Genomic DNA, 23,399 nt, shown 5'->3' on the forward strand with positions numbered 1-23,399 from the left:
TACTCATTCTTAACTTTGTTAAGTTATTGTTTTATACTTTCTATTTGACAAAAAATGTTTTATATTTAAGTAGATACTCTTACGTCTGTAAGTTAACTGCACATGCTACACCAAAGAAACCTTTCAGAGAAGTTGAAATGAATATGTATTGAAACATAATTGGTGAGTTGAAATGAGAGTTGAAATGAAATATTAATATTAGCAGATTAGTTACTAGATCCTGAATTGGTGGCTGTAGAAAAAGTTGTGCAAGTATAATTGATCCTAAACAAAATATATAACAAAATTTGAATGATGATCATATTACTTGTATTGTGAAAAAATTAATGTTCAAATTTTGCCTAGCGCACTGTAATGATTTTATTGGGTACCGCATTGTCAAATAAAACTGTATTGGTCAGTAAAATTATTATTCAATTTTTTTGCCAAAATTTCCTGAATTTTAGAGAAAATCGCATTCAAAACCAGCTACGTAGAAACAGCTAACAGTAGCATGCGGATTACCATTTTTGTACAATAAATCTGCCCGTTAAGCTTGTGCTGGCGTCATGTTTTTATCTGGTAAACACCTACATATCACATGATAATAATTGATTGGAGACAATAGGACGGTTGTAAAATAATCATATACACTCATTTCCACCCATGAATATAGTTCGGCGGATGATGATGTAACGAAAACGAAAAAACTATAGTTTGGCGACTTTTATTTTATTTTATTTCACTATTAAGTGTCTAATTTATTCATTTCTTCACGTGGAGCAACCAAAACACTGAAACAGTAGGCTACATTGATTAGGTAATCTTTGTAATATAAATTCCTTTTCAGTTTAAATTGAATTATCATGTACTATAACGTAAGAGAACACTGTGGTGTTTGCCATTATTATTGCTGACTACTGAGTGAATCGGACCTGGACTAATTGGAACCAAAGTTCCCAAACATTGTGGATCCCATAGTCGGTGACGGTCGTGGGCCATGACCTTGGTTCGTCTCCGTCAGGATAGTTACCGTCACATTTCTGTTATTTTGTAAACAATGCATGTTTGATTATTCGTTACAGCTCTAAAAACATTCAATCGGTTGAAAAAGTGTTGTTCGACTTTATATTTGTTTTTAAATGGCAAAATAAACTGTATATCTCATTCAAAAATTATGTAAAATCAACAATGGGTCACTCATCGTTTACTTTTCATCGCACCGAATTGCAAATCTGTATAATCGAAAAGGATATGGCAGATATAATTATCGCCGAGTCACTTGTTGAATAACATATATCCGGAATATCATACAATTAAAAAGTTAATTTATATATAAAGAGGATTATTCATATATGTCCATTATTATATGGGACGTAAGAATGAAACAATGCATCGGAAAGAAAATCACTTTATTTTTCTCTAGCTAAAGGTTTAATCCGGCCAAGAACGAAACCCCGGTTGAAGGCAACCACGACGAACCATATATAAATTCCGACACTGTAAACCGGTTTGCCTCAGCCGTTGAATTGATGACCCGATACCCTGGCCAATTCACCCGTTGTGAAATGTTAGACCCTGGTCCCGTGTTCAAATACTCACCGTAGTACAGAGTATCTAAAGCAAATGTAGTGTTCCACTCAAGCCAGCCTCTCGTGTGTACATGATTACCTATGTACGATAACATGTAAACCGTTCTAGAGTATAGCTTCCATGGCCGGCCTAGATACGTCTGGGTAGTACCATTGGTCGCTTGGAGATCAGGTGTTGCCAAAACTCTAGAGGCATGTATTGATATTCCGGTGTTTTGGTTCGGGTCTTTTCGGTTTTGAGCTGTGATTGTATTTTTCTGAAGAGCCATAGGTTTGCGTGCATAGATGCTACAGTTTTGTAGTACTACAGCTGCATTACCGAAGATGAAATCAACTGTGCCGTAGATATCGCATTCGCGGAAGAACTGACGGTTTGAATGGACATAAAGTGTGTCTTGGTAACCGATTATACTGCACCGGTAGATCACCGCATGGTCAGCTCCAACGCGAAGGGCCACCGCTTGGTGCTTTTCTGGACCAGCCCAATTTTGAAATGTAATGTCCCTTGCAATAAACCCAGCTCCCGTTGCGGCTAAAATAACAAACAAGCAAATATTTTGTGTTTAATACTGTAACTCTGTAATTTTAATAACCCGTAAGAAACCAACGTAATTAAGTTAACTCATCATCATTAAGTGTTTAATGTCTAGATATAAATGCAGCAAATGCAGTCAGACAAACTTAAATTGTATTTTTATCTAACTACTACTATTTGGAAATGTCTAGTGGTCTCTAACGCGTCCAACCACAATATTAGCCATGACCCACATCCAACTATATATATAAATTAATGCAACTCTTCTCTGTCTCCCATCATGCATGTTATGTATATATACAAATATGTGGGTCAGTAATTGAGCGGCCTACCTCCAACTTTAAGATACGGTACATGTGAAGGTGTTTATCCTTCTAGAAGTGTATGTATAAATATAAGTGTGCATATCTCTATGAATTTATATGCATATTATCATATGTGGAACGTGCATTTCCTGATGTAGTGACGTGCATACTTGGATGTGTGATATATAAATGACTATTAGATTAGTCATGAGTGTAATCACTGCAGTCTGTAATGTATTTAAATCTTGTCTTACCAAAGAATGTTTTATGATTTGAGTAGTGTATAGTAGTGTAAATAGTGGCGGAGCCACATGGTCAAAGGATGGAGCAGATGCCCCGGATAATTTTTAAAAATTCCATGTAAAATTTTGATAGTGTTTTTCATGTCCCGGTCGGTTCCTTAAATAATTTTGATAATGCCCCCCTCCCCCCCCCCCCCCCCCCCCTCCCCCCCATAACATCCATCTCTAGATACGCCTTTGGTAGTGTTTTATGAATTGAGTAGTGTAAAATGCATTTAATGCACATTAAGACCACAACAATATGCATGTGAGTTTGGTTAGATAAGCGCAGCACCACATAGGATGTTCGATTCAGTGCAAGTGTGTTACCTAATCGAACTCGATCCTAATCATATTGAAAATTCAGTCCAAAAAACAGTGATATAACTACATAGCATTAAAAGCTCAGATCAAAGTTAATTTTACTATTTAACTAAAATAGTTAAATTTACTATTTACGACTTTTACTTAAAATTAGCTTTCTTTAATCTTTTGTGGTCCATAAGAGTTTTCTCATACATATGAGGAATAAAACACAAGTGGTAAAAGACAACTAGTTTTTGTAAACGACTCTGACTTTTAAGAGAATCTGTCGGACACTCTAAACCTATCAATGCTAAATCCATACAGCTAGCTTATGGCCCCCTCACAGTATCTGATTCCAAGAACTTTCCTTAGAATACATCTTTTCCTTCCCAACTTGTTTATACACTTATATTCGGTCAAAAATATACTACATATTTCATCTCTATCAATATTATTAAATCAATGAGAAAACGAGATACATTATATAATCATAAATGTTGACCTTCGGTGAGCTTTTTCAAGACTTTGTTCTGTAATTACCACAAAAAGGATCTTTTAATTATTTTAATTACGACGCTAGAAAGACCTTTTAGTTTAGTTCTTTGAAATTTGTTTAATTGTAATAATAATGTTGGATTTACGTGTTCTTTTACTTATAATCTATCATTATCGTACTATTATTTCCAAAAAGTGAAAAAGGTATGGTAAGTAAAAAGGTCCAGCAAGGGGATGGAACAAATCTTACCAAACGACGCCGTGTGGAAAGTGGTAATGTTGTCAAAAATACTCTTCCCTCCTGAGATGACAGTTTTACCCTTCCCATCTCCAACGAACATCAAATTAATTTTTTTTCTACCGACCTTTAGGTTCTTCTCTTCGTACCTTCCCAAAATAAAACACAAAAGATTCACTGAGATATAACGCAATGATTAACCCGAGAGGTTACTTTCGTTATATTCACGGACGTAACAGTTAAAAAACAAAAAAACAAAAATCGAGAAAAACAAAACGAGATGTGTGAGGGGTAAAACCGTAAATTTACCTCCCGGCTTTAACATAGATAATAGTCCGGCGAGTGCTGTGCTGAGGAGCTTTCTTGATAGCTTCCGATATAGTTTTACACGTGCCGTTGCCGTCTTTGGAGACGATGATATCAGCTTGTATCTGAGACACCGGCATTTCCAGTAGTTCCCGCTCTCTTCTCTTGGTCCATCTCGGGAACTTCATGTTCCTGTCTCCTCCTCCTCCTACTTCCAAAAGCCTCCTGTTCTGTATCGGCACTCCGGCGAAATCGTCGCCGCCACCGCTCGCCGCGAATATCGCCAAACAGTTGCTGACCAGCTCCGAGAGATTCTTCAGCGCATCCGTCATCTGATCCTTCACTCCGCCGTCGCCGACGCCGTCGAATCCTTCCGTACACGTGTCATGGTTCGTCAGAGCCGAGCTCAGCCACGTCATCACGTCTTGCGGCTTCGTCTGGCCGCCGGAGACGGAGACCACGGAGGAGAGAGCGCGTGTGAGCGCGTCGACGGAATCGTCTAGCAGCTCGACACAAGACTCGTAGGCGGAGCGGACACGTGGCGGCATGTCGAGGAAGGAGAAGGAGGAAGAGGAGTAGAGTGCTTGACTGAAGTGGTGGAGCGTCATGTTCACCGTCACGTGAATCAGATCTTTTGGGGAGGAGGCGGCGAGTGAGCCGGGGAAGTCCATGAGTGAGTCAACGCATAACTCGGGGAAGCGAGTCAACGCGCAAGCTTTCGAGATTGCTTGGCTTGGTTTTCGAGCTAGGCCTGGAACCTGTTGGGAAGATTTGACTTGTGATCGGACTCCGGCGAAAATTGCGGCGGCGAGGATAAGTGCGAAAGCTACGACGAGTGATGAGACAAGAAGCTTCTTTCTTCTCGGACTAGTATTATCCGGTTGTGATGTCGTGGAGACTTGGCTTAGGTTCGGAGACGGAGCTGTTGTGGTGGTTGCGACCGAACCACTTGATTTCGACGGTCCGAGCCTTTCGTAGCCCATTTTGTTCTCGTTCTAGTCTCTTTTGTGATTTTACATTCCAAAGGACGTAAGTGCGTATATATATGAGTAGTGAGTGAGAGAAGTGTATTAACGAGAGAGTGGTGGTGATTATTGGTGGGACACGCGTCATTTATTCATTCATTTAGCATAAGAATATAACTGCTTTATTTATTTTTATTGTGTTCGAGTTTTAATTGCTTGTGTTAATCATCGTTTGTTAGTGAGCCTTTTGTTACTGGTCGACATGAGTTAAAAAGATCAATTGAAAACAACAAAACCTGTCACATTTTTAGAATATTACAAAATAACAACAAAGTTTCTTTATTTATTTTCTTGTGTTCCAGTTTCAATTGCTTGTGTTATTCTTCGTTTGTTAATGAAAGAACTCTTTTTAAAATTTTACAGACGATTCATCTTATTATCTTCCTACAAAAACGTACACATCAAAATAGTGTTGGTAGGAAAATAATTGGTTATAAATACCACGCTCAATTATTTTGGCTCGAAACGTGTAGTAATTCATTGTGAAACATGTACAAATAAATATTGAAATTGATTACATTAGATGTGTGCAATGTGTGCCTATTTAAAGAGCTTGAGCTGGCACCTACCAACCAAAGTTAAATTTAGGCATGAGCATTTGGGTTCAAATTAAGAATATTAGATTTTTAGATTTTCGAATTCATTTTCTTAGATCTCATTCTAATATTTTATAAATATAGATTGGCTTCGGATAATAACACACTTTATGTTCGGTTCTAAATTGTAATACATTTAAAACCTATAAAGTAATTGTTATCATTCGAATCATATCAGTTTGGTTTAAGATGAATCTGAAATAAAAGGCAAAATTTTAAAAAAAAAATTAAGAAAAACACTTGAACTGGATATAAAATAATCGAACCCACATCAAATTGATAAAATAATAACAAAAAAAGAAGTTAAATCAAACATGAAAACAACATAGTTTGTAAACAATATACATTACTTTATAGATAAAGTAAACTTATTATTTCAAATAGCAAACTATGAAGTACTTATTTATGGGTAATTGGTTATTTAAAGTATTTATTTAAGTTTTTATACTTATTTTATATATCATATCAAAATAAACATTGAATTGATCATTTGAAGTATTTATGTATGTTTCAAATATTTATATTGACTATTAATTTTACATTTTTTGGATTATCCGTTTGATTTCGGTTAATAATACTTCCCGTTTCGGATATGTTTTGTATCACCCTACTAAGTTCATTTAGATAGTTCACATTCGGATCGAACAAGGAATAGATTTTTCAGTTTGGATTTTGGGTTCTATATTTTATGCCCAGTCCTATTTAAACTTGATGAGAGATGATCGTGAAACTACAATAGTCCCATTAATATACGATTGTTCCTGTATTGTTTTAAAACTCTTGTGAAACCGTTTATAAATTACTCTTAACAGTTAACTGTCATTAGTTAAAGCCATATATCATTTCAACATCAATCTAACAGAAAAAAACACGACTCAGATAATTGCCAGAATACGACTAGAAAAGACCCCATTGTTTCTGATTACATAGACATCCCATGTTGTTCTTTTTCTGTTTTCAAACCTTGACATAATTTTGAACCGAATGATTTAAATTAAATTAATGTAAATTATTCTAATAAATGTGTCTACACTTCCATAATGAAACATCAGTATGGTCGTTCGATTTCTTATTAAACTGTTACAAGTAACTGTTCGGACTTAACTCATAAAGTTTATAAATTAAATGATATTGTGAGACTTAGCAACTTAGGCAAATTGGATTTATGTGAGTAACTAATTGTTATCTATTAAGAATGTATATAATCTTGTTTTTTAGATTCCGAATGGTAACTGCAGTTTGAGCGGTGTTGAACAAGTGGTTTAACTGCGGTGCGATTTTAACAATTATAAAAACGTATAGATATATGGTATATGTAGAGATTTTTGTTACTGTTAACTGCGGTGCGGTGCAGGGTGAGGCGGACCGCAGAGCGAGGCGGTTCGTAACATTCGAAACCTTAGTTTGCAATGCGGCCAGACTTGGACTGGAGTACACAATGAGCATTTAGCATATCTGCTTGCACAAGATATAATATACATAAGCGTTAATAGATTAAAGAAAAAAATTTTGTTTAGATGTTAAATTTAGTGACCAACAAAGAGTACAATTACAAGTGAAAGAATAAACATTAAAAAGATTTGTAAAATAGAATATGAATAGATAAGATGTTTTTGTTGTGTAATTAAAGTGACCATGCCATCTGTTTAGTTTGGTTACTGAAGAATCAGAACATGCTCAATAATGTTTGGAAAGTCATGTTCTCTTTTCTCTTTAATATTTTAAAAGTTGCTAACTTAGGCAGTAAGTTATAAATTATATATATCAATTCAGAATCGGAATTTCATTTGAATACTTCCATCTAAACTAAAATCATTTTGATTTATTGCGGCAATTTTTCACCCCGTGTGACAATTCTGTATCAAAAATTTTATATGCGTCAGTTTCATTTTCATAAGCCAAAGTATATACTGAGTTCAAAAAGTATTAGTATAAAGCTATATAAAGAAGTAACATACATTTACCTTTTATCATCTAAATACGCATTTAATAAACGTAGCAGAGAACTTGCTCTGGATAAATTTATTAATATATATGCTATTAGAAAAAGTTGATCTAAAAGAAATGAGAAAGGTAACATAGATAAGATAAAAGTTTGTTGCTCTTGCTTGAATGAAAAGATCTATAAGTTTTTCCGGGACTTTGTGGTCGGACGATAACGAGATGGATTTTGGACGGTAACACGTTTGAGAATCGATTTATCTATCACGTGAAATTAAGTCATTTTGTCCTAGACACCCATATGAATATGGATATTTGATTTTAGCTCATTTTGATACATGGAGAAAAAAATATATCAATAGGTTACACACCTTCTTTTGGAGATTAGTTTGGTCTTTTCCACAAATTTGGGATACTCCAAATTAATAAAAAAAACATTATTTATTTCTCTATCTCCCTATTCAATGGGTTTCTTAATTTTTAAAATGAATTTCTTAACAGAATTTTAGCAGTTTATTTTTTATGATGAAAAAAACTAAAAAATAAACTGATGTAAAATGGGAGAATGGAGGAACTAATAAGAAATGTATTTTACAATGAAAATATTCTATACACAAATTAACTGTGTGATTTATTTAATTGGCACAATCATACAAAAAACAAGATAACATTTTTTTATCATGGATTATTTTTTTTAATCAGGAGATTCTGTTCTACATTTTCTGTATTTTTTTTGTAAAAGTAAATTTTTATCCAGTGAAAAATTAAGTCACATTGTTCTGCTCACCACGTCTGCGAATTCGTCCGTATGAGTATCAGGGAGATGGCCTGTCATGGATTGCACTTCCTACTCAGGAGTTAGATCTGGTTTTTTAATAGACATGTGTTTAACTCTTTTTACTCTTTCATATTTATTTTCTGCTTTAACCTGTTAAATATTAGGGTTTCTTACAATTCTCTATTAATACTTTTATTTATAAGTTGAAACGCAAGTTTGTTTCTCTTTTTCACAGTTTTATGCTTCTCATAGAGATCATATGTATTTGGTAGAACACTTGCATTTATTTTATTGTTTCCTTCAAAATATCTGAAAATATATTTAAAAATTGCTTTGATTAAGATCAACAAAAATAGTGAAATGGTCATGCTACTATAAAGTTTTAATTTGAGAAAACTAGAATTTAAATGTATTCAAAACCAAATACTTTTGTTGTATTTACAGACTATGGGTTTCTTAAAGAATTGAGACAACAAAAGAGGTGCCACATGCAAGTAATGCATGAATGCTAAAGAGCCAGTTATTTAATAGCCCATAAGATAAAAAGTATGGTTCTAGTGGTGTTAGAGCATTTCTAAAAAGACTTTTTTTATAGAGTTTTGCAAACTTTATATTTGAAGTTTTAAGGTGTTTTTCTCCAAAGATAAAACTTCAAATTTAACTTCAAAATTATTTGTAATTTACATTATGCTCCTTATATTTGTCATAATTAATATAATTCTATAAAAAATTTATAGATAACTAGTACATATATATAAGTATTATAGTAATATTAATTAATAAAATCTTATTTTAAATATAAAATTATAAATAGAAATACATAATTAAATATTAAACTATAAGCAAAATATCATATTATTACATAAAATTATTTTCTTAATGCTCCATTTTTAGTTACACAAAATGTTTTTTGGAAAATATTTTAGAATTTTTCTGGAGAAAATTTACTAGACTATTATTTTTGTTGTAATATTTAAATTTGTGTAATAATTATGTTTTCATGTATTTTCTTGAACAAATTCTATTAAGTTTCTCTTGTAATATTCTTGTTGTCTAATTCTACTTTTAAAATATTATAAATCTTATTTAAAAAAAACTTTATGTGTAAAATTTAAATTTATAAAAATAAATTTGAAATATTTAAAATATACAAAAAATTTAAAGATTAAAACTATGACTGAGCAAAATACTTAAGAATCATAAATGTGAGATATAATTAATTATAAGGACTAAGATGCAAATACAAAGATAAAACTTCAAATTTAGAGTTTTGAGTAGTGAAACTTTAAATATGAAGTTTCACTTTTTAAAACTCTAAATTTGAAGTTTTGAAATTCTTTTTTAGAGAGTGAAAAACTCTATATTTGAAGTTATAGAGTTTATTTTGGAGATGCTCTTAGCAGAGTAAGAAAAAGACCTCCCCAAATCTAAATGGTCTCACTATATTTACATATAAAGCAACAAAACTAAATTAATGTCTTCTAGAACAGTCAATTGCTTAAACCTTTTTCTTCTTTCATTTTATCACATGACACACCATCCTCTATGAGGTGGATTTTGTTGGATAGACAGCATACTCCTTATTTCGATCTTCTTTGTTATTAATTTTCTACATATAATATTTTCAGAAATATTATAAATTTACAACCATATATAATTTGACAGCTATACAATTCAGTGTAAAATTACCAAGAATAATTATATATGAATGTTTTGTGCTTATTTAAATGATTGCAGATGGAATTTTAGTACATGGAAGTTGAAGCTTTGTCATCAATCAAAAACTTATCACCAAAGGTTTTGTTCTCTGGCTTCTCGCTTAATAGCGACCTAATAATATCATACTCCTTTTAAACATTTAATTGCATTATAGTGATTAGTTAAAAATCCTTTCACGTAATCATGATCTACGTTTTATTGATCCAAACTTGCTTTTGATCGACTACAATTTTTCCACTAAGGATTCGATCTAGAATAATATAATGTTGACATAGTCATATAAGCCTTTTGTATTTCTTATTATGTTTTTAGTGCATGGCTTTTGCACAAATGGATTTGTATAGTAGTTTTGTCTGGAGATAAAACGATGTATATATCTCAATGAAAAGTCTAGCAAACCTGGTTTTAGTTTTTTAAAGTTTTTTTAAGAGATAAAACGGTGAATGCAGTAGTTGTTTTTCACTTTTTTGGTATACCACTTCTTACTTCTTCTTTTTGTTCAAACCACTTTTTACTTATGATTCGGGGTTAAGCAAATGAAAAGTAGTCATCATCTCCTTTTACAAAACATAAAAGTAGATGCTTTAAAAAAATAGAGTTGTAAATCATTCATGTATAGAAAATAATATAACATATTCGGGAATAATATGATATAGCGAATCAATCAACTTTTATCAGTAAATGAATAAACCAAAGTTTCATGAAGTCAATACAATTCGAGTCTTTTACCATAGCTTTATGCATGCATGCATATACACAATATAATATATCAACATGATGCAGCATCGTATAAAAGCATGATTAATGCGGATCTCTTAGGGTGGGGTTCTTAACGTAATATAAGATACGGTCTCTTAGCTTTTAACTAAAAAAACTAAGAGACATCTCTTAAATAAGAGATATAAGAAATATCTCTTAGTTTTTTAGTTAAAAGCTAAGAGACTGTACCTTATATTACAATAAGAACCTCACTCTAAAAGACCTGCATTAATCATGCTCTTATAAGTTACTTAACGCAAAAGCTCCTCCTCTCTGTCTCTAAATATTTTCTCTCTCTTCTCTCTAAAGCTTCGTTCTTTAATCATGAATCACTTGGCTCCGATGAATGCAGTATCCTTCTTTGCAGTCGTCGGAAGCTTCCCTCTGTTTTCCCTTCTCTCTGCTTTTTTATGTTTTTCTCTATGGCTTTCTTGTCATTGCGGCGGAGGTGAAGTTTTGAGATCTCTCTCCTGGTGCAGATCTGAGGCATCGAAAATAGATTTGTATTGTTTCTTGCGAGGACAGAGGTGCTAGAGGACGGCGTGTTCCCCTCTCCGCAGTTTCTTCCAGACATGTTCGGTGTTTTTGGTCGGGAAGATTTTTTCCTCAGATCTCGGCATTCTTCTCGGGTAGCGGCGCGTAGTCTGTCGGTGAGACTCTCCAGATCTCAGATCTGGGTTTCATTAACTCAGATGTTCTTTTTTATCTTTGTCCCACTGGTGGTCTAAGGTGGTCACACGTGGAGCTCTTTGACGGTGGTGGATTCACTTTTTTCCTCCGAGTTAGCTCTGGTGGCGGCGCATGGAGGCGTCGCATAGAGGTGTGTTGGCTCTGCCTCTTCGAGGTATCTTGGGGGTCTGCTCTCCTCAAGACTGTTATTTTCCTACAATGTGGCATTACCGTCGCTATCCTTCGCTCTTTGCTGTTTCTCAGCGCGTCTTAGCTGTCGTCGAAGCAGTGAAGCTTTGGGTCGGTTGGAGACATATCTCCAGTTGGGCGCTCAGGCTGCTCTCTCTCTCGGTGAAGCTGCTCCGGAGGTGGGGGTTTTGTCCGGTCCGCTTTGTCTATATGGGATTTTGGTTCAACAGGTGTAATGGTGCCGGTTAAGAAGTTTGGAGGCGACAATCTCTAAGCCTCAGACCGAACGATGGCATCGTCGGATGGTATCTCTCTCTCGTGCCGCCGGGGTCTGTAGATCTCGGGTTGGTTTGTCTGCTTGTGCTTGCAATTCTTGGGGTGGTCTGTGATTTGTAGTTGGTATGGGAGATGTAGGAACGTATTGCATCTGGGTTTGGGGACACCCATCTCACTCTTTCTTGCGGCGACCAGTTCGTTCTTGCGGTCCTTACCAATTCCTAGGTCTAAGCTTGCTTCGTTGGCTTTCATTTCTACTGTCTAGCTTTTAGTCTTTGTTCAAAGTTAAAGACGTGGTTGAGTAGTTCTGTTGTTTAGTTTCATCCAGTTTTCTTCTATTAGTATATTTTTGTAACTTTTGTTAACATTTTACCAAAAAAAAAAAACATGATGCAGCACCATCACAGTATCCAGCTAAATTTTATTTAGCTTCCGCTCTAATAATCCTTATGTTATGTCATGTTCGGTAATAGTAATACATGTGACCTTTTATATATATAATATCAACAACAAAGGAACCGTATAATGGAAATACGTTATTTAACAAAACAGTGATAAATTGATAATAATGATGGCAAAATAATGATAACAATAATGATGATGGAAATACATGGCATGTGATTTGGTTGTGAGGATATCAAAACATAACAATCTACATCACAACTTGTAAGTTTAACACAAAGACAAGATGTCAAAAAAAAAACGTAAAGACAAAAAGTAGTAACTTTACAAAAAGAGAAATTCTATAAAAATTCTCCTACTAAATTTCAATTTCGTTAAATTTTTTGATATCCAAATTGGTTTACCTGGCTTAATACTCAAACTAATTATTTTCTCATTTTAATATATTTAATTTTAAAACTCTGTTCATTTTAATATTCAAATTATGTTTTTAATCAAAAATATTTATATTTATAGTAACTATTTTAAGTTAGAATATATTGTGGTTAATCTTTAAGAATTATAATATAGTTTAGTTTTATTTCAAATTTAGTTTATTTTTTGAAGTTTATAACTAATTTATTTATTTTATTCAGATTAAATTTTCCTAAATTTTGAAAATTTTATCCTAAATTGTGGTTAATCTTAATAACTTTTTAAAAAAGTTTAGAGAAATCTAAGTTTCATTTAGCCGTATTAATATTTTAATTAAAATGATACTGTATAAAATTATTAGTTTAGATATTAAACTGGATTAAAAAAATTGGTATTAAAAATTAACAAAAATTTATTTTTTTGAAAAAAAAAGTTTGTTAATTATTAATACCAAATTTTTTTATCCAGTTTAATATCCAACAAAATTTAGTTGGATATTTTTATGGAACTAGGAGTTTTCCTGCGTCAAGCATTAATAATAGCTTTTACAAGGTATAGTTGTATTTCTTAAATTTAAATTTAATATATATTTTAGTAACAATTTTAGATTTTAGTTTTATCAGTATGAAAAATTAAATAATTATTTTTAATATTTCTTTATTTATTAATTTTTTTATATTTTAAGATTTATTATAAAATAAATTTATTTATTAATTTATTTTAGTTAAATAAATTAAAGTAGTAACAATTAACTTAATAATTAATTTAGTGAATCAAATAACATTTGCTGAACGAAAATAGTTTATGTCGACTATACAAGAAAAATGTAATAATTTGAAAACATGTTTAGTTTTTTTTTACATAAAGTTAAAGTACAACTAAAAATTTAATTATTTATGATAAAAGTATAATTATCTACAATTTTTTTTTTAAATAAAAGTCGATGTGAAACTCTTTTTATATTTATAGTTGTGTTATTAATTAAAAAATTACTAATGATAATACACATAAGTTATTCTTATATTTTAAGAATCTTACTAAAAATATAAACTTCATACAAAAATGTACACTTCATAAACATTGCCAAAAATGTACACATTATAAATGACATTACCAAAAATGTAAACTTTATAGATAACATTGTACATGTCATAATAAGTTGTACATGTCATAATAAGGTGAGGACCATGTCACATTTTATACTAAGCTATATCATCAATTTTTTCAAAAAAAATGTGGTGATGACACATGGCAAATCACTTTTCAAATAATTACTAAGAGATTAAGTAGGGATTATTGGTTGTCTTATTTTAATGGATTTGAAAATCTGAACTAAATCTAGTGTTATTGGTTTTATGATTTTCAAATATGTATTAAAATCATGTGTTATTGATTTAATGATTCATAAATTCTATATCAAATCAAATGTTATTCAATCGTACGGATTTACTAATATATTTAATTTTATAATGAATTTGAATGAATTTGTTTGGATTTTTTAGTTAAAGATACAAAGACTCAAATCCGAAGGAAAACCTCCGGATTTGCATATTTTATTTAGATTTATAAATACTATATGGATTTCTAAATCAATCAAAATATATAAACCAATAACACCTCGTAATCCTTACAAAAAAATAGTCCACTCCACTCCGTAATTTTGCCATTCTCTTACCAAAAGTAGTATCAAATTGATATCCTTTGTATTCGAAACATGATCCACAAAAATAGTTTATGTCGACTATACAAGAAAAACGTAATAATTTGAAAACATGATTAATTGTTTTACATAAAGTTAAAGTACAACTAAAATTTTAATTATTTATGATAAAAGTATAATTATCTACAATTTTTTTTTTAAAATAAAGGTTATGTAAAACTCTTTTTATATTTATAGTTATGTTATTAATTAAAAAATATATTAATTATAATACACATAAGTTATTCTTATATTTTAAGAATCTTACTAAAAAGTAAACTTCATAAATGACATTACAAAAATGTAAACTTCATAAATGATATTACCAAAAATGTAAACTTTCGTAAATGACATTGTACATGTTATAATAAGGGGAGAGTCATGTCATATTTTATACTAAGCTATGTTATCATTTGTTTTTTAAAATCAATGTGATGATGACACATAGAAAATCACATTTCAAATAATGTCTAGAAGATTAATCTTTACAAAAAAGAGTCTACTCCACTCCTTAATTTTGCCATTCTCTTAACAAAAATAGTATCAAACTGATATGGGTTGCCTGTCTAAAACCCCCCATAGACATACAGGATCCACAAATACTAGTTATGTAACATGTGTCAGAGTTAAAACAAAGGGTCCTCGAATAAAAGTAGAAAGCTATAACGAAACTCCTGTTAAGATCTTTTTGAACAACCACAAGATTAAGGCAGAAAACAACCACAGTATAAGACAAACTCAGAATTATTCTGGATCAAAGAATTTTTTTTGTTTTTTGAAACACCGATCAATCAAAGACTCTAGGTTTTTAGTATTAAACAACACGTCTCTATTCGAATAGAAATGGGCTTATCACAATCTTTGTTCACAAGACTGGAGTCTTGACTACAATATTTAGTGGGCCTAACACAAGTTACGAACCATTACTAGCAAAACAGCATACTACATTTGTAAGATTTGACCCTGAATTTTCCTGAATAATTACCATTCTATGCCATTCTCCCAAAACACAGCCGTTTTATAACTTACTAACTCTGCGTGATAAATTTTTTAAAACCGAGTGCACCTAAAGTAACGTGGTTTGTTATCCAATGTTGCCTTGGTTTAATTTAGTCTGCAGAAATCAAATCAAACGTGTTTCAACTGGTAATTAACCATTCCTTCATGTTCAATATTACAAAATCTGCCACTGCCTTTTAGCAGCATCATTTTACAATATTACTAAACCAGCTTAACTAAATGAAATACTTACTCACCCAAAATTAACGTGTTTCATAATCAACTATACCTCGGCTTAGTTTGGTCTGCCGTATTAATACCAATCTATTATAATTCGATGGACTACTATAGTACTATTATACACCAATTGAGTAAAACCTGTAACATAAAATAAACAGTGATTAGATTGTCGGGTTTGTTTCTGGTTTTCTTCAAAAAAATTACGAATCAAACCGTAGGTTTGTATAAAATATAAAATATACTTAAAATACTTTATTTGGTTAGTTAGCATCAACAGATATTTTCGATGCACAAAAACAAACTAATAATTTTGTAATTTACTAAAATCAATTACATTCCTAATACCTTCCCTATTTTTAAGCAACCACATTTACTAAAACCATATTAATCTTACCACGTAAAGATCTGCATATTCTATTTTCAAAACGTGTGAATCAAGTTTTACTTAACTAAATATACGAATATACCTTTTTAACTAAACTCTTATTGGATGCTAATATATTTTGTTAATAAATCTAGATTTCCTATAGTAGCTAACCAAAAATGATACACCTTTAAGGACTGGATATTAAAAAATTCGAAAACGTATATTCTGTTTTCAATACGTTCAAATCACGATTTAGTTAAGATTTTTCTATTTAACCTACACACTTGAAAAATATCGTGTGTTCTAAGAGGCTGGTCTAAAGTGGACAATATCGTACTAATCGTATAATATAGAGTTGGACACGTGATTTCACAATTCCAACAATTGGTATCAGAGCGGTTGACAAGAAATCTGCAAGAAGACTAAAATACCCTTCGAGTAGGAACATGACCCATCGAGTTAGAATTGGGAGGTGTGTGTGGCAGAATTCAAGTCAAAAAATCTTGGAAGTCAGTTGTGAGACACGAGATTAATGTGATCCTTAGTTTGAGGGGGAGACTGATATATCAAACTAAGTCCCACATTGGAGAATTAAACAAGGAGTGTCAAATATATAAAGAGATGTCCAACTCTAATTAGTACGAGGCCTTTTGGAAGGAAACCAAAAGTAAATCCATGCGGGATTGCCAATTAGGCCCAAAGTGGATAATATCGTACTAATTGGATAATATAGAGTTGAACATGGGTTTTAACAAGCCCAACAATTAGAGGTTTAACAAGCTCTGATACCAATTAAAGTTGCACAAACACAAAGGGTTTGACTGGTGACCATTCGGGAAACAAGAGGAACAGATTAAAAAGGAATGTTCGGGAATAAAATAGCAGGAATGAAAAGGAATGGTCGTTCCTTATCACTTTTAACAAGGAATACTTTTGTTCTTTAATTCTCTACAAAAAAAAGTAATGAAAGGGAATGAGAGGAATTATTATTCCTTGTGAATGGTGATTTTTTTCAGGAACGTTAGGGAATGCATTATTCCTCGCCGTTCCCTGGTCACTATTCATACCCAAAGATTATAAGAACTTCTCTTCTTATTAGATTTAGAAACTCTCTCAAAACTAAACATTTCAATGTGTTTCTCTTGATGGAACATCTCTCCATGAGAACTCTTTATATAGGACGAAGCTACATCTTTTTCTAAGGGCAAAGCTACATCTTTTCCTAATAATATGAAAACATTCCTAAGCTCGATATGTTTTCCTTTTTCCTTAACCTATCAAACTTCACTTTAATGTGTTAACTTGTTCCTCAAGTTAATTGGAATTATCCAACAGTTACTATGTGGAAATTGAGAATGAGATATTTGAGTAGATATGAATTTTATACTTTCATTCAGTACATCCACAACTGAATGATTTAGTTACTTTTTTTTGTTTTAGTCTTTGAAAAGAAAAACAATTTTCATAAAACATTTGTACGGAGTTCGGTTCCTCTTAACTTTCAGATTATTAATTAAAGTACATTTAAGTTATTTGGTTCACTCTAACTTATCTGAAGCAAATTATTTGCTATGATATGAAACTCAAGTAAAATTCTGATAGAAATGTAATACTTTATTAATTTATAACACTTTATAAAAATATTTTCAAATAGCATGAGCGACATTTAGAACAAATAATTTATTATAAAAAGTTCAACACATGCTAAAATAATTTACAAAACATAATTAGTAAAACACTAAAAATTTAAGAAAATTTCTTTATAAATTGAAAATCTAATATAAACTGAAAAACATATATTATAAAACATCATTAGTTGGTACATAATATATACTAATTATTATTTATGAAATTATTGAAAATTTTATATATTAATTTAAAGTATAATTATTTATAATTTTATCACATTACATTTGATTTTCAATTGATTTACCTTGGAGGTGGATGTATTATTATCGGAAGAAAATTAGTTATTGTAATAATATTAAAATATGATACTCTTAGAAATATAAAAAAAAAAATATTAGTTATTGTTACTTTGAACTTTCTTCAACTATATCAAATTGCAATAAAGATCCAATAGAAAAATATAAATCATTACATTTTCTTATAGTTTTTAAATTAATAATTTTGTGACGAAAAAATGTGAGTGGTTTTTTCTACTCAAATTAATAAACTTTAATTAAATTTACAGTATGAACTTAAAATAAACAGATTAAAGTAAATTTTCAAATTTTTTATAAAATTAAAATATATTTTAGTATAAAGTAATTTTAACATAAACTCACCCGTCCGTAGGACGGGCCAACCCCTAGTCTATTTATATAAAAGTCGGAGCATAGCGGATATCCGAGTCTAAATTTTTTAGTATTTGTGATTTGTTTTGTTTTTAATGGATATTAAATTTTAATATTTGTTTATCTTCGAAGAGTTATGGATATCCAGATTTTTCGGATCAAATTGAAACGAATAATGAATCGAATCAAAATTTACGAATAAAATGACCACCCTTAGATACAAAAGTAAAAAATAAAAATACAAATGAATCTAATTGTCATTTACTGTCATTTACTTTAGTGATTTTGGTCGTTGTGTGTCAAATCATTTTGTTGTTGTTGTTTTGAACGTCGTTGGTTACTTCAAGAATAACAGCTGGTACAACAGCAGGTTTGATCGTGTTGTTCACTTTTTGTGAGTCCAGTTCACGGCAACTTCACTTCATGCCTCATGTCAGTATTAGAAAACAGTCTGGAAATGGTTGAAACAAAAACTGTTATCCACCACACGAGCCAGTGGAATCAATTCTATAACTTTTTTTTTTTTTTTTTGAAACTAATTCTACAACTTCTTAACATAAACTGAGATATGATTAATGTATTCATCGTGCGATATGTCTTCCAAACCACATTGTATGCGATCTGGCGGAAACACAATCAAATAAAGCATGGAAAACCACCAATGACACATGCCTAGCTTATGCTGGAGGATTAGCAATGTTGTTTGCCACAAGATAGTAATAGCGTTACAGGTTTAGGAATATAAAAAACTATGCACCAACACAACACAAAGGGTGAAACAGTTTTTTTCGAAGAAATTTAACAAAATCAAGAATCACCTCCACAAGAATATGACTACAATATTAATCGGGTTTATTTCAACTGACTGACCACTTTGTTTAAGAGAGAAACTATTAAACTTTTAGGCGATTGAATTTCTACACTTCTCTATTTACCTCCTAATTAAGTCCTAAATCTAATACTCCATCTGTTTCATCGAGATAAGACTTTTTAGAAAAAAAGTTATTTCACAAAAATGTATTTTTTTGTGCTTTCTATGATAAAATTGTAAACTTCAAGAAAATTAATTAACTTTATTAAATTACTATTGGTTTAAAAGTTATTAAAATTGAAAATTACAAAAAATGATATATTTATTATGGTAGTTTAATATGTTTTTTTAATATGTATGAAAAATACTAAAAAGTCTATCTTTTTGAAATGGAAGGAGTATCGCCAAAGATATTTTCAAGTCTCTCTTTCATTTATTTTTGCAAAAAAACGTTAAACTTTATTGTAACATAAAACTGTTTTACAACCAAATTTAGCTACACTGAAATGTTCTAAAAGAATTGTAGGAATGTATGAAAAAGAATTAGAAAATAAAGTAAGCAAAACTTAGCGGCGAGTATCAAACAACAACTTCAGGAGATCATGTATTGGTGGTCTCTTTGGCTACGGATAGAGATGAGGTAATCACATACGGTTAAGAAGACATGGAACAGCCTGGTCACAGTCTCTTTTGAACTTCGGAACACTATATATAGTTTTGAAAGGAGAGGTCAATCAACTTTATTATTAGGTAGTTACTAACCATCCTTTAGTTTAAGATAATGTCTAAGATATCCATTAAACCACCAGCTGTAGACTGTGGTGTCGTTGTACACGATAGCCGGCTTTAAACTCTGGTGTTGTTTTGTACGACAACCAGCTCTGATCCTTTGTAATGCTTGTAATCAGATATTGTATATACTATTTGTTTAAATTATAAGTTGTTTACCTAAAACACATATTTTAAAACAAACACTGGTTTGTGTTTAACCATTTTAATTAAAGAAAGAGTGACCAATAATAAATCATATTTCAAAACTTTGAAATTTTAAATTTAAAATAATTTTTACTTAACTAGTAAACTTTTTGCATTAGATCGATTTGAAAACAAACTATATTATAAAATAAAAAGTCATCCAAAACCATTTATGTATTAAAAAAAAGGAATATATATCAACAGACTATTTAAAAAAGGAATTTCCATATAAATATCCAACTAATTTCGTTAAATTTTTAATAATTAAATTTTACCAGGTTCAATACCCAAATTATTTTCTTCTCATTTTAATACATTTACTTTTAAAAATGTGCTCATTTTAATATCAAAACTATGTTTATTTTTAATCAAAAATATTAATAAGTTTCAAACAAAAATAAAAAACTCTAAAATTAAAAATAAATCTTAAAAATTTAAAATTTTATAAAATTTTATTTTAAGTTTTAAGACTATTTTCCGATATAATTATAAAATTCAGAAAACTGAATTCTGAATAAAATAAATAAACTAATTTTAAACTTTAGAAAACAAACTAAATTTGAAATTAAAACTAAAACAAACATTATATTTTTTTCAAAGATTATCGACAATTTAATTACCTTTAATCCTAAAACTTAAAATAAAATTACGATTTTTGAATTTTTTTTTTTTTATTTTTGAATTTTTTTAAAATATCCTTTAAAAATATTCAAAAATTTTTATTTAAACATAGTTTGAGTATTAAAATGAGCATAATTTTAAAACTAAATATTATAAAATGAAAAATATAATTAATTTAAATATTAAACCGGGTAGCAAAAAAAGTTTGGATATTAAAAAAGCTAAGTAAAATTTAATTGAAGTATTTTTTATGAAATTTTTCTTTTTAAAAAATGTTTAAAATATATGCAGTAGAGCTTTTCTTAACTCTGTTATTCATAAACTATAACTCTAACTTGCGACCATTAAAATAGAAATATGAATGAGTAGGAAAGAAATAAATAAGAACAAAATAAAAAAATAGATATTTATTCTTTTTTTATATCAATTTTGTTAAGGAAATTTTTTTTTCTATCTATACTATTAAAAGGAAAGGAGACCATAAAAATCTACTTAAACAAGGTTGTTGGACCTATTCATTAGAAACCTAATAAGTCTTATTTATGTAAAGTTATATTTTTATACATTATATGATTAATTATTTTGGTTTTTTTCTAAATTGATGCAACTTAATTGTTTTTTTATTATAACATATAATGACATTAATATTTATCTTGGTTCGGACATACCATATTTAAGTGAATAAACTATAATAAACTGAATAAAAACATTACATTTATAAATATATAACTTTCATGATCACTAAAGTTGTCACGTTTTACAAAAACTCAAGGAAAGACCATATACTACTAATTGATTTTGTGTTATATGCTTAAAATACATATTTGTTAATTTATAAATATAGGTGACCACTATGGTTGTGTAGTTCTATAAACATTGATGAATATTATATGATCGATACTATTAATACATGTATTTCATAAATATATTAATTTATGACAAAAAAATCCAAAATATATATCACAAAATTATATACTAATTCATATATCACCAAAAAAAGATAATACTAAACTAATTTTTATTATTTACATTTAAAAAGATTAAATATCTATACTTAACAAACTATGTGAACAAAAAAAAGAATATGCTGTGAATATGTGGATATAATCTTAGATTTCTTTTGTTAATTATTTTCACTATTATCTAACCAAAAAATACTTAAAATTTAAGTTACTTGGTCTACAAGTTTATTTATTACGGCCAAATACTTTATTTTCCTTATTTGTATCAACCAAAATATCTAATTGATTCTACTTATATTTTCTACTAAGATTTTTGGTAACCAACATTGATTATTAATCTATCATAACTTCTCTTAGCCTACATCGACTACAAACATCTCCTATTATAAAATATTGACTAACTCGATACTCCTTCCGTTTCGATTTAATTGCCGTTGTAGGGAAAAAATTGCGTTACAAAATAAATATCGTTTTAGAGTTTCAATGCAAAATTTATTAATAAAATTCTCCGCTTTGTTATTCTATTGATTGAAAAATGGTTAGGTGTATAGGTAATTGTGTTTTTGTTTCGGAAATATACAAAATCATATGTTTTCTTAGTCTGTATGCATAAACTTAGAACACAAATAAAATGAAATGGAGGGAGTATCTTTTTACCATCAACTCTATCAAAACCAAAACATTAGAAAAGAGTCAGCAAAGAAACGATTCCAAAAACATGATTAATAATATGCAGATGACTTTTTTGAAAGACTTTAAACAACACAAGACTGCTTGGCGTGTACAAGTCAAAGTCATCTATTCATGGAGACAATGGACCAAAATTACTGATGATTCATTGAAATATTTTTTAATAGTATAAATATCTAATAAATAGTTAGAATTCATTCAAATTTTATCAAACAATCAACAAAAAATATATCCGCGCTTCTCAAGCGCGGGTCAAAATCTAGTTGTTCCTTAAAATTCAAGGAATGTAAAGGAATCAAAAGCAGCAAAAAATTTCATAAATAGGTAATTTTTAAGGAATGAGTAGAAGTTGACTATTCCCCTTAATTATTTATGTCACCATTTGGACCCTATATTTTTTGTTTTATCCACCATAAACTGCAAGGCTACTGGTTAAAGAAATTATAAACCGTTGATAAAAAAGGTCATAAAAATGTGCATTAACTCCAAAACATTAAATGTCCATTTGTCTATTTCAAGGGTTTTCTTTAACGCTGATTTATTATGATAATTATGATATATCTTGGGGTTTCTAAACCCAAGATACTTAGAGCATGGACAGTGGTAGATGTTAACGAGTCTCTCATAGATTAAAATAAAGAAAATAAACAAAAGAAAAGGTAAAAAGAGGAGAGAGGGAATAATTTTTTCTTCTTGCAGAGAGTTTAGTTCTTCGGGAGAGACTGTTTTACACTTGTCAGTTTTTAGTAGTCTAATTATTTAAAGAATTAACAAAATAAAGCAATATAATTAGATGACAATATTTTTACTTTTTTTGAGAGATTCCACCCTTTTGCACCGGTACTGAGAGCAACATTATTAGTGGGATGAAAAGAGAGAGGGAGAGAGTCCCTTATTCTGTTTTTTTTGGTCATTAGAAAGTAAGGGACTACC

The 23,399-nt window shown here is 30.2% G+C and overlaps 1 protein-coding gene across 1 annotated transcript; it reads right to left on the reverse strand.

The window, feature by feature from the left end:
- Window positions 1-1,219: 1,219 nt before the first annotated feature.
- On the reverse strand, window positions 1,220-5,077 carry LOC103873080 (probable pectinesterase/pectinesterase inhibitor 34). The gene is made up of 3 exons (XM_009151508.3): window positions 4,041-5,077; window positions 3,744-3,880; window positions 1,220-2,103 (listed from the first exon to the last, which is right to left on the reverse strand). The coding sequence occupies exons 1-3, from the start codon at window positions 5,018-5,020 to the stop codon at window positions 1,406-1,408; spliced, it is 1,815 nt and encodes a 604-aa protein (XP_009149756.1). The 5' UTR covers window positions 5,021-5,077; the 3' UTR covers window positions 1,220-1,405.
- Window positions 5,078-23,399: the final 18,322 nt, after the last annotated feature.

The sequence above is a fragment of the Brassica rapa genome, chromosome A06 (assembly GCF_000309985.2).
Source record: "Brassica rapa cultivar Chiifu-401-42 chromosome A06, CAAS_Brap_v3.01, whole genome shotgun sequence".
NCBI classification, from domain to species: Eukaryota; Viridiplantae; Streptophyta; class Magnoliopsida; order Brassicales; family Brassicaceae; genus Brassica; species Brassica rapa.